A 12,569-nucleotide genomic window follows, 5' to 3' on the forward strand; every position below is an offset into this window, starting at 1 on the left:
TTATACCTTCCAAATTCTTACAAACACCATTTTATTTATACTCACACCATCCAACGTCTTCTTATTAACATAAAGAATAAAGTAATAGTCATTATTCTCAATATAATGCTCTTCTCTTCCGTATTTAATCGTTAGAGTTTCACCGTCGGCTGTCTTCTTTCTTTTCCTTTGCCAGATCAACTCTCATTATAGTACTAGGAAGTAGTAAAAAGTAAAGTAATATGTTTTTCCGCTACATAGTAATGGAGTAAACAGTATACAACACATGATCAGATCTCTGCCTTTTCTTCATTGAAACATAAGGCAAAACTGAAACACGATTAATTTGCACCATATCTCATTCTCTTCACGTCATTGAATTTCTATACCTAACTAATATATAAAGAATCTTGGAACAGAACTATCATTTTCCCACTTGGAAATCCTTCTAACTGTTGGTTAAGTTCATCCTGTTAAAATTCCCCCCCCCAAAAAATACTTAGTATCCAAAAGAAAGTAGACTCAAAACCATAGCTCATGAGCTCAGATTTCCAGCATGTTGATACGCCGTGTCTCTTACATGGCTGGCCACAATCTCACCAAAAGGCACCAAACCAAGCAACCAAGCTACAAGCTTGTGTTGTACGTACAGTTGACAGTTATTAGGACCAAATAAATAGCATAATTACCTAACACAATGGAGGAAAGATGACACTTGTGTGAAAGTTGGAGTTTGTTAATGAAACATTAATATTTTGCTCCTAAAGCAATGTTAACTTGAAGGAGAAGAATGTGAATCCTCATTCCATCTCAAGGTAAGCTAGCCATTAAAAGTTGGAGTATCTACCGAATACTGAGGCTTTATGTCCTCATTCTACTTCAGAATTAGAAACAAAGCTCGGTATAACCATGTGCATAGGGCAAGAGCTCCTCCACCTCAATTCTTGAGCTTGAACAACTCATTTTCCTCAATCTACTGTGTACTGATTCAACTTCAACCCAAAAAATACTGAAAACGGGTCTATGATCTGAAAATCTAGATTCCCCACGCACATAAGACAACTGTTGGAAACCCCTTCCATGCCACAAAATCCGATCACACCTTCAGATGGAAATTGCACATATTAGTTCTAAACTTAATAGATAAATCTTCAGTAGATATTTTGATAAAGGGATGCAAAATTATTCTTCTTTTTTAGTTTGTTATTATTTTTAATGCTTTTGTTTAAGGATTGCATAGCGATTTTAGATTGAGAACTATTTATTTTTTAATAGTCAAAGAATAACACTAACCATGCAGGTGTGCGACGCTTCTCCTTTGGTTGAATGTCTTCCCCAGCATACATATCTGAATTCCTAGAATATTTATATGTTGGTGGAAAAAATATCTTTCCTTCTTTCCATCCCACAAAAACTCGACCACGTCTTTGTTCTATCCTCAGCTGTCAAGGAAATAGAAAACAAGATCACTTGAACATTGTCCTACGACGATTTCAAACTAAATTAAGTTCAGGTAAAGGAGTGGGAGGAAAAACACAAGATTGTTAGGACACCTGGTCATTTCCCAACAATGCTCTCCAGTTTTGCATCTCAACAAGTGCTTTTGCAGAACGATAAGAAAGTGCAATCCGATAGTTCAAATCCCCAAGCCAAATAACCCGGCTGAAAAAGGTTGGATAATCATCAGAAAATGGATGCATTGAATATTTCAGATTAAACAAATTAAAAAATGTAAACTGAGCATGGTTTTACATGGAAACAACTATATTAAACTCAAGCCTTTCCATCCTTTTCCCCTCAATTATCTTCATAAAACAACTGGAGTTATTTTGACAAAGTAAACAGTCATCTTACTCGTGTTCAAGTATAGTCTCTGGTGACTTCTCTTCACCTGCACCATTAACTTGTGGAAATCTCGTTTTCTTTAGGATCTCCATGACATCAGAATTTCTGCGCAACTCATCACCCTTTTTTTGACCAGAGGTTAAGTGAGTGCAAACAAAGCAAAAGCTTGTCTGATGGAACTGCATACTGATTGAAATAGATCCCTGCAAAACCAAGCATGGAATTGCACGTTACGTTAAGTATTTCTTTTCTAAGTCGAGATGTGCAAATCTCTAAATCAGCCAAAAAATGACCAAGCTTTTCTGCACTTAAAAATTACCTTATTCCTAAGGTAACCCATCAACCCTCTGCCAACACATGATATTTTCATATTCCGAACATGTTCCCTCAAATCACTCCGCATCCATACAGTGAGAAAAATGCCAACCATTTGTTTACTTGCAGCTAAACAGTAGGTTGAATTTTTGGGCATTCTATAACCATATTCCATAGGAGCGTACCCTCCATTTGTGACAGGTGAAAACGAAGTAGTTGGCGAATCTGCAGGTCCATAATCATCATTTGACGAGCCGCATCTGGAGAAATCACTTGGCCTTTGTCCGCAGGAATAGTCACTAAGCCTATGACCAGATGAATAATCGCTTGGCCTGTGACAAGATGAATAATCACTTGGCCAGTGAGCAGAAGAATAGTCACTTTGCCTCTGCTCCCACCTAATATTAGGATCAAAATCACTAGACCTATGACCAAAAATTACTCGATCACAAACACTGTATCGTCCATCCATGCGAGGTTGCGAGGTGGATGGATCATTTTCCATGCTCCCGCATTGAGGAGTCTGGAATGACCGGCGATGAAAGAAGGACGATGCCTTGTGTCTTTTTGACCCCTCAAAGTCAGCATTCCACTCGGCAATTGGATCTGGAACAGGAGAAGAAGTGTAGTAACCATTACCTCCACTAGTACCAGGACTGCTGTTTAATGTCTTCCCGATCAAAGCAATCCACTTTTTGGCAGGGCCAGTGTCTTCAACTCCCAGAATATTACCAGCATTTAGCGGAACTATTTCCTGAAATCTGAAAATGCAACAACGAACAATATTGCAGTCAACTATGGTAAAATGTAACCCAAAAGATGTTTTAGCTACTGTGGTAAATGACAAACTTTGGAAAGAAAAAAAAATGAGAATCAAATCGTATAGCACATACCCAAGTACATAAATATCTGCAGGGGGTGAGGAATGAAGCCATTCATCTAGATTCAAATTGCTCGGTGGTGATTCTCCGCCCACATTCCATGTAGACACAAAGACTCTGAGCAATATGAAATTAAAAATATTAGTAACTGGGTACCAAAAAATATTGATGTTGTCACTGACCAGTGACTATAAAGGCAAAAGAGACAAAATCTGGAATATCTATTGGATATATCAAGAAGGCAAACCTATAATTATGTACATTTATAATCTGTGGACGATCAAGATCGACACTTCTCCGTGCGGGATGTTCCATACCCCTGGTTGATTTTTCTGGTCATTTGAGAGGGCAAAGAAACTAGAATTAGTTTAAATCATTGAACAAGAGTCTCTTATATACCACAGTTGGGCATTATATGCATCTAGAGTACCGATCATGCCACTTACCTGTTTTACTCTTCTTCATTGTGCAATGCTCCCAGTCGGATATGCTTCTTCTCCACTCATAACTTCCTAAAGAAGGGAAGATTAACATTACTTCCCAATTGAAGAGTTGGTGACGTTGGTAAAAATCAACCATGATTCTAACAGTTAACAAATTGCAAAATTAGGAATGACTGTATTTTACATTATCTTTAGGGAAGAGAGCCATCAATTTTGGTTGGAGGTAGAGAATAAATAAATAAATAAATACAATTCCAATAATTTTTAGGAATTTTCTCATAAGGCTTGAATTTCAAATTTTGAAACAATCCCTTCACCAATCACCATAAACATATCGTGCAGCTAGAGATAAATATCCATCTCCCAAAGTTTGACACCCTCAAATGGAAAACAAAAGAACAGAACAGAAGCACAAAATGAAGATTCACCTAAACTTTGTAAACAAAGAAGAATGCAGATATATAATCTCCTGGTTTTAGTGACCCCAGAGAAAATCCCAATACAGATGCACAAAGCACACCCCCCCCCCCCCCCCCGGGCACAACAAACCCCCCAACCCAAAACAATACAAACAAAAAGAAAAGAACAAGGAAAAGGAGGAAAAAGCAATACACACACACACACACACATATACACACGTTAAATAGTTTTAATTGTTCTTGGTTTATTGATTGAACTTGAAAGTATTTATTTGTTTTTTAGGACAATGAAATATAGGATATGAAATTTTACACCTCCTGATGATTTAAGAGCCCTAATTACACTTTATATAAATATTTTCAAATAATTATCCTACATAATAATTTTTTTTAAAAATTATAACAACTTAATGGAATATGTATCTCTTGATTTGAGGCTCTAATTTTGGTAAATCTTATCCCTCCCAATCTTTCCTATTTCCTTTTCCCCCACCCCCTCTTTCTCAAAAATTTTTCACGTTAATCTTCTTCAAACCACCATCCAGTATCTCAAACTTGAATTATATATAGAAAAAATTGGCTCAAAGCTAGAGGAAATTAGATGCTGACCTCCACAGACAGATTCATCAGACTGAAATTCTTCAATTTTGCCCTTAATATTGAACCATTTCCTAACTAATTTTCTTGACCAGGACAGCTTCAACAATCAAAGGGGAAAATGTCAGGAAACCAATAATTGAGTTAGCACAAAAACAAAACTCCAAAATTGCATTTTCCAAGAAATGAAAGCAAAAGGAAAAAGATTCTTTTAGAAGAATTCACCTTGATTTTCTTGGAATATTCATCCCTCATTTTCTCTGTCACTATTTCTTCCCTTCCCCCTCTTCCAAATAATTCTGAATTACATATATTCAGAGTGATCCAAATAAAATCAAAATCTGGAAAGTCTGTCTTTGTGCTACTTCAGTTTCTGACTAATTGTTGTGTAGTAAATGACCAAAAACCAAAAATGATTTAGCAACTTGAGAATGAGCACTCTTCAAAGATTATTTCTTTGTTGGCAAAATCACTAATCTATAATAACGTTACAGTAGAATTTACACACGTTGCAGTATATAGTAGGACTGTAAGAGAAGAAAAAGGAAGCAAGACAACAGAAAGACCAAGGGAGAGACAGCAATCACTTTTAAGTTTAGCACAAGACAAAGTAAGGCTAAAAAAAGAGAAGGAAAGACAGAAAGAAACAAAACCTCGTTTTTTGCTACAACAAAGTGGAGTATGGAACTTGAAGAGAATAAAGTGCAAACTATCCCCCTATCTTTGTATGTTATCTCTCTCTCTCTCTCTCTCACTCACAGACACCCTCTCCCACAAAGGTTAAACTTTTTTTTTTTCTTTTCTATTTGTCCAATTTTAATTGTGAAATTAGTCCATTCCTAAAAAATATTGTGCTTAGAAATAATTCATCTTTAATTTTTTTATACTTTATTTTTTCATGAGATGATTACGTAGCTATAAAAATATCATAACATGTTTAAGAACATAAATTTTAATAGTCTTATTTGTTTTATATGCCTTCACATAAAATAGACAAAAAGGGTATGTAAAATGTTGCTAAAATAAAAATTCTGAATTGGCAAAAAGAAAATAATGCCGTTCTTTTTAGCCGACTAAAAAAGGAGTAGTATTTTTTAATTAAAATTACTAGTAGTATTTTTAAATAAACAAACTTATTGTTGCAAATTACTTTACGTTAATAATATTTAAAAACTTATACCTTTTCAGTCTACACTCTACATCAAAGTTAAATCTTTTGTTTTTTCAATAATCAAAAATCCAAAACGCAAGGTTGGCAGGCCAATCAAGTTGGGGCAAGAGACATGTAATTTTTCAGGCTAAAATTAAGAACGCTTGCAAGTTATGTTGTGTGTAGCCGTGTAAGGTTATCAGATAAATTGTACGAGTATATGAAACCCACCCATAGTGTCACTCCACCCCTCCCTTCGAGTGTCAAAAATACAGGATCAAATATATAATCCCATATATCCATATCTTAACCTTGATATGTTTAAGAGTTACAAAGCATTAGTTGAAAATCAATTGGAAAAGAAGATTAAAATCCTACGTAGTGATCGAGGAGGCGAATATCTTTTCAATAAATATTTTGTATTTTGTGAAGAAAATAATTTGATTCACCAAGTCAGTGCACTGTATACCCCACGACAAATGGTCTTGCTGAAAAAAAAAAAACGTTGGTAGATATGGTTATAAATGCCATGCTTTTACATGCAAAGTTACCAACGAATTTGTGGGGGGAAGCTTTGTTAACGGCTTGTTTTGTGCACAATAGAGTACCTTCAAAGAAGTTTAAGGTTTCACCATATGAATTATGGAAAGGAAGAAAGCCTAACTTAAATTTCTTAAGGGGGTTGTTTAGCCTATTATAGAATTTCAGATCCTAAAAGAACTAAGTTAGGACATAGAGGAATTAAAAGCATATTTGTAGGATATGCTGAGAACTCAAAGGCATACAAATTATTGGACATTGAGTCTAAATATATTGTGGAATCTAAAGATGTTGAGTTCTTGAAAACAAAATTTATTGGTGATTCTAATAGTTCACACGAGGATACATAATTTACTAAAGAAGGTGGGTAATGCAACAAGAATTGGTGATAATGCAGTAACTCAAGAAAATTGTGCAGAGCCTAGTTCTTCTTCTAATAATAAAAGAAAGACAATTGAATCTCCTGTAGAACCAAAGAAAAGTCAAGTAGTTAGAAAGGAGAAAAATATACGTTCTGATTTTATTTCTTCTCAAGCACTAGTCTTTTTGGTAGAAGGAAATAGAGATGGAGTATTAAATAAAATACCCTTTATTTTAAATTTAGAAGAGGATCCTAAAACCTATAGTGAGGCTATGGCTTTGCGGGATTTGGCTTTCTGGAAAGAAGCTGTAAATGATGAAATGGATTCTCTTTTATCAAATAGTACATGGGTATTGGCAGATTTACCTTCTAATACTAAACATATTGGGTGTAAATGGATTTTCAGAAGAAAATACAATACTCATCTACAATCTTTTAAAGTTAGACTAGTAGCCAAAGGATTTAGACAAAAGGCAGGAGTAGATTATTTTGACACATATGCTCATGTGGCCAGGATTACCTCAATAAGAGTATTGTTTGCTTTGGCATCAATGTATAATCTAAATGTCCATCAAATAGATGTTAAGGCGACATTCTTAAATGGTGATCTTTTTGAAGAAGTTTATATGGAGCAACCCGAAGGGTTTGTGCTTCCTGGAAATAAGAAGAAAGTTTATAAATTAGTTAAGTCCTTGTATGGATTAAAACAAGATCCAAAATAATGGCATGAAAAATTTGATAGTGTTATTTTATCAAATGGTTTTAAACATAACGGAGCAGATAAATGCATTTATTCCAAATCCACAAAGAATTATGGAGTGATAGTATGTCTTTATATTGATGACATGCTAATCATAGGAACTAACATGCAAGGCATAAATGAAACTAAAAAGCATTTAAATTCTCAATTTAAAATGAAAGATTTAGGAGAAGTTGATATTATCTTAGGTGTTAAAGCTAAAAGACATAGTGGGGGGTTTTGCCTTATGTCAATCTCATTACATTGACAAGGTTCTTTCCAAATTTAATCATTTGGATATTAAAGAATTTAATACTCTATTTGACGTTTCTAGCAAGATGGTTGAGAACCCCGGAAGATCTGTTAGTCAATTAGACTATGCTAGTGCTATTGGTAGTTTAATATATGTGTCATGACCCAAAATCCAACTAGTCATGATGGCACCTAATTCAACCCGCTAGGTAAGCCAATTTATTAATAATCCAACTCAAGGAGATCTACTGAGAAAATAAATGATAAAATAACTGTACTTTTATACAAAAATCCCAAGCATTGGTAGTACAAATCATGAGCTTCTAAGATTTAGAGTTTACAAAGTTAGTATGAAATAAATACATCATCTGTTCGAAATGTACATAAGCAGATTTATAAATCTAAATCTACCAAGAATGAGAGGCAGGTGTAACAGGAACGCAGATACATCTTCAATGCTAGCTCCCTCCATACACAACAACATCAGCTCCAAAATTTGCACGCAAGTTGCCAAAGTGTAGTATGAATACAACCGATCTCATGTACTCAATAAACAACATACCTAACCTTAGGTTGAAAGCAGTGATGAGCTTGGACAACGGTCAGAGTCCAACACCAACAGCCAAGATCAACTCGTAACAATATACAGAAAATAGTACAAGTAATACTCAAAAATATGATGCTCAGCTCGTTTATAGTTACGGAAAATAGGCATGCTTTTAAGGTATAACAGTAAAATCCAAATCTTTCACCGAAATTACCAAAGTGTGAGTATATCAGATAAAAACTGCGATTTTTCCCAAAAACTTTTGACAACAGATAAGATATTTCATTCTCAGATAGCATGAGGAAAGTACATCTCTATGCCTATATGTCGATGTGCATGTGAAGTCATGAATGTCACAAAACCGTGTAGCATGAGGAAATGCATCTTTATGCATGTATGTCAAGTATGCAATGCATCACAGTGATGAAGTCATGTACTCACACTTTAAGAGTACTCAATCTCACTGTCTTGCACTCCCACTCATCACGCTCAATCACTCAGCATACTCAGTCACTCAACATTCTATTGTACCTACACTCACTGCTGGTAGGTCAGACTCCGGAGGGGCTGATCTTGCCCAAACGGTAATAAAACCTGCTATGGCGCGTAACTCGATTCCATCATGGATCAATAATACTTGCTGCAGCGTGCAACCCGATCCCATCATGAATCAATAATATTTATTGCGGTGTGCAGCCAGATCCCATCATGAATTAATAAAACTTGTTGCGACGTGTAGCCCGATCCCATCAATATTACTCTCAATCGGGCCCTCGGCCTCACTCAACCATCATCCTCTCCAGCCTATCGGGCTCACAAATCTTATGCCAAACAACCCAAATAATAATAATATTATGTGACAACAATTTATAACAGAGACTGAGGTATGGTATGCAAATGAATGAATTTGACTGAGTACATAATTATAATTTAAGCAAATAACTCAACAACATAAATGACCTTAGTGGGTCCCAACAGAATCAGTATATAGCCTAAACATGATTTCTAACATGGATCACAACTCAATTACTTTAACACGTAGGAATTTCATGGAGAGAAACAAGATTATGTAACTACACAGTACTACATAATCAACCGAGTCATAATTCACACGGTGCACACCCACACGCCTGTCACCTAGCATGTGCGTAACCTCATCATCAAACACATAACACATATATTCAGGGGTTCATACCCTCAGCACCAAGTTTAGAAGTGTTACTTACCTCGAACAAACCAAATCCAATACCGAGCAAGCCAAATAATACTCTAAAAATGCCATCCCGCGCGTACCAACCTCCGAACGGCTAAAAACTAGCCAAAAGTAACTCAGGAACATCAAATAATACCAAAGGAAACAAACCCAATCGATAAAGGTTGAATCTTTAATCAAAAGTCCAAAGTCAACCAAAAGGTCAAACCCGTGCCCCCACCTCGGAACTCAACAAAACTTACAAAATATGATAACCCATTCAATTACGAGTCCAACCATACTAGTTTCACTCAAATACGACTCCGAATCGATGTTCAAAACTCAAAAACTCACTTTATGAAATTTTAGATAAACCCCCCAAATTTCACTTTGAAATCATTAATCAAATGCCAAAAACGAAGATGGATTCATGAAATATAATTAAAATCGAGTATATAACACTTACCCAAATCTATGTGGTAAACGTCGCCTCCAAAATCGCCCAATTCCGAGCTCCGCAACTCAAAATACGACCAAATGAACAAACTCTCGATATTATATGCTTCTGCCCAGTTCTTCTGTCTCGTTTCTTATACCAACGATTCCGAAACTCGCTTTTGATGTCTCCAATGCATTCCTTGTAAAATTTCAATCAAGTTAGGCTTTTGAATCACCCCATTTGACCTTATAATGAAGGAGTTATGTTGGTTTCGATATTTGAAAATATTGCAGATTTTTAAATACCAATGCAGTGACAATTGCGTAATTAATCTGAAAAATATTTGGCAACCAAATTCTTAGTAAAATGACCATAAATTCCTCATACGATGTCGAAACTTGATGATTTTAGTTGCTATGATTCCAAAATTACGACACGGATCTGATGCTTCAATAAAAACAAAAATTAGAGCTCATTTGCTTAATGTGGTACCATTTATGCTTGAAGAAATGACGTCGAAACATAAAAAAAAAGCGAGCGCAACACAACCCAAAACCTATCCGAAACTCACCCGAGCCCTTTGGGACCCTGTCCAAACATAGAAAAAAGTCTCATAACATAACACGAACTTACTCGAGGCCTCAAATCACGTATAACAGTATCAAAACCACGAATCGCACCTCAAATCGAACTTATTGAACTTTAAATTTTTCAACTTCCAAAACTCTTGCCGAACCTTATCAAATCAACTCGGAATGAATTCAAATATTGCATACAAGTCCCAAATGAGATAACGAACCTATTCCATTCCGGAACCATAATCCAAACCCTTCAACTCCCGGTCAAACTTATGAATATTCTAAACCTTCAAATTGCCAACTTTCGCCAATTAGTCCCAAAACCTTCTAGAGAATTTCCAAATGCAAATCCGGGCATATTCCCAAGTTCAAAATCACCATACGGACCTAACGGAACCATCAAAACTCCGATCCTAGGTTAAATACTCAAAAGTCAAACTTGGTCAACTCTTCCAACTTAAAGCTTCCTAGTTGAGAATCATTCTTCTGAATCAATTTCGAATCACCTGAAAGCCAAAACCAATGATACATACAGTTCATAATACATCATAAGGAGCTACTCATGCCCTCTAACCACCAAGCAAAGTGCAAATGCTCAAACCAATCGGGTCATTACATTCTCCCCCACTTAAACATACGTTCGTCCTCGAACGTGCCAGAGTCGTTCCAAAGCCATCAAATCGACGTGTAACCTTACAATGCATATCCCCGGGGGTGATCCCATGTCACCCAATCCATGTAAGCCTGACAACACGACATATCTGAAGATCATTACTTTAACCTTAGTCTGTAAGCCTTAAAACCCAATTTCTAACATTCGAAATTTCTTATAAGACCTGAATCTCGTATCTACACATTGAATATGTATGAACAAGCTGTATCGAGCCATAACCATAACCCAAGATGTAATCACATGATATCCCGCACAACTCGCATACTCATAGCAATAATTCCTGATCACAGTAGCTGCTCAAAACAAACCCGATACCTGTAGTAAACCTCATATCAAATAAAACCTCGTTCAAATTCTTCGTACACTGCCGATGATGAAAGAAGCACATAGAAATTCATAACCACTCATCGGGCCAACAAGTCATGGAGCTCTCTCTCTCTCTCTCTCTCTCTCTCTCTCTCTCTCTCTCTCTCTCTCTCGTCTGACAAGAACCAAAGCCAAACACTAAGATGACTTCCAATATTGTTCTTCCAAACATATCGCAATCAAATTCGATAGTATCCATTCTAGGTCCAACGACCTTATCTCATCAAACACAACTATTCTATTGACATTCCACACCAATAAAACCTAAAGTCACAACCATGCAATCTGTGCACCACTAAGCAACAATTCAAATATACCCAAACACGAAAAATGAATCAAACGAGAGAATCATCCTGCAAGGTCAACAAGTGCCACCAAAAATGCAATGCTATGAACCTATCACACATAGTAGAACCAAAACACATGAATCTATCACAAAGGATCATATCCCGACATAAATCCTTTGCAACATGTGACCCTATCCAAACACCGGTCCTATGAAATACCTCAAGCCACATTTCTCAAAATCAACAACCACACACAATTCGATATTATGTACACAAAGAGAGTAACACAATATACCACAGTCCGAAGAGACCATAACCAAGGTGCAATCAACTATTCAACAGTCCAATAACCATTTCGCTCAAATTCCCCTGCAAGGCCCAAACAGAACCGCATCGCGTGTGCATATAACGAACAAGTCACACCCCCTGTAGCATAGAAAAGTAACACATAGAACATCTCAGAACACAAACAAGCTCAACTCTAACCGAATGACACACCCTCAACACTAACAGTTCTGAGTCAACAAATCCGACCTGGTGTAGAATACACATCCTCATTGGGCTTACCAATGGGCCCCCAAACCAACTCCGGTCATCCCCAAATGGATAAATGGTCCTCCAAAAGTCCACAATGACATAACCATAGCACGTACTACCATCTAGCTAACTTTGGCCACATTTTCACAGTCCACAACCACAGAACAATTCACTTCTGAGAACTCCCAGTCTCCAAATCCATAGAACACACGAATCACCATAGCTGGTCCAAACTTCACTACTCGAATGACTATCACATCTCTCATACACAATCATCCACGAGAAACACTTCTATAATTCTTCCATGCCACATAGCAAAATTTGGACATCAATAATTGATCAACCAGGCGAGTACTGCAATACCAATGAAGTATCCGTAAGTCAAAACACAGTGCGCCTTCTGAAATACGCACCCTTCTCAGGCAATAC

General features: G+C 36.4%; 1 protein-coding gene across 1 annotated transcript; it reads right to left on the reverse strand.

Annotated features, from left to right (window-relative positions):
* Nucleotides 1–345: 345 nt before the first annotated feature.
* LOC107831127 (type IV inositol polyphosphate 5-phosphatase 7) lies at nucleotides 346–5,159 on the reverse strand. Its single transcript, XM_016658856.2, has 10 exons — nucleotides 4,705–5,159; nucleotides 4,492–4,579; nucleotides 3,467–3,532; nucleotides 3,268–3,352; nucleotides 3,033–3,137; nucleotides 2,144–2,900; nucleotides 1,834–2,027; nucleotides 1,533–1,641; nucleotides 1,273–1,421; nucleotides 346–1,081 (listed from the first exon to the last, which is right to left on the reverse strand). Exons 1-10 carry the CDS (start codon nucleotides 4,732–4,734, stop codon nucleotides 865–867), a joined length of 1,800 nt encoding a protein of 599 aa, XP_016514342.1. The 5' UTR covers nucleotides 4,735–5,159; the 3' UTR covers nucleotides 346–864.
* Between the last annotated feature and the right edge of the window lie 7,410 nt (nucleotides 5,160–12,569).

This window comes from Nicotiana tabacum, chromosome 22 (genome assembly GCF_000715075.1).
Source record: "Nicotiana tabacum cultivar K326 chromosome 22, ASM71507v2, whole genome shotgun sequence".
Lineage (NCBI taxonomy): Eukaryota > Viridiplantae > Streptophyta > Magnoliopsida > Solanales > Solanaceae > Nicotiana > Nicotiana tabacum.

What these genes read in the sequence shown, in the direction of transcription:
- LOC107831127 (XM_016658856.2), bottom strand. Translation starts at nt 4,734, where the DNA reads ATGAGGGATGAATATTCCAAGAAAATCAAG. An exon ending in AATATTCCAAGAAAATCAAG is followed by an intron (nt 4,580 to 4,704) that starts GTGAATTCTTCT and finishes TGATTGTTGAAG; the next exon opens with CTGTCCTGGTCAAGAAAATT. An exon ending in ATAAATGTACATAATTATAG is followed by an intron (nt 3,138 to 3,267) that starts GTTTGCCTTCTT and finishes CATATTGCTCAG; the next exon opens with AGTCTTTGTGTCTACATGGA.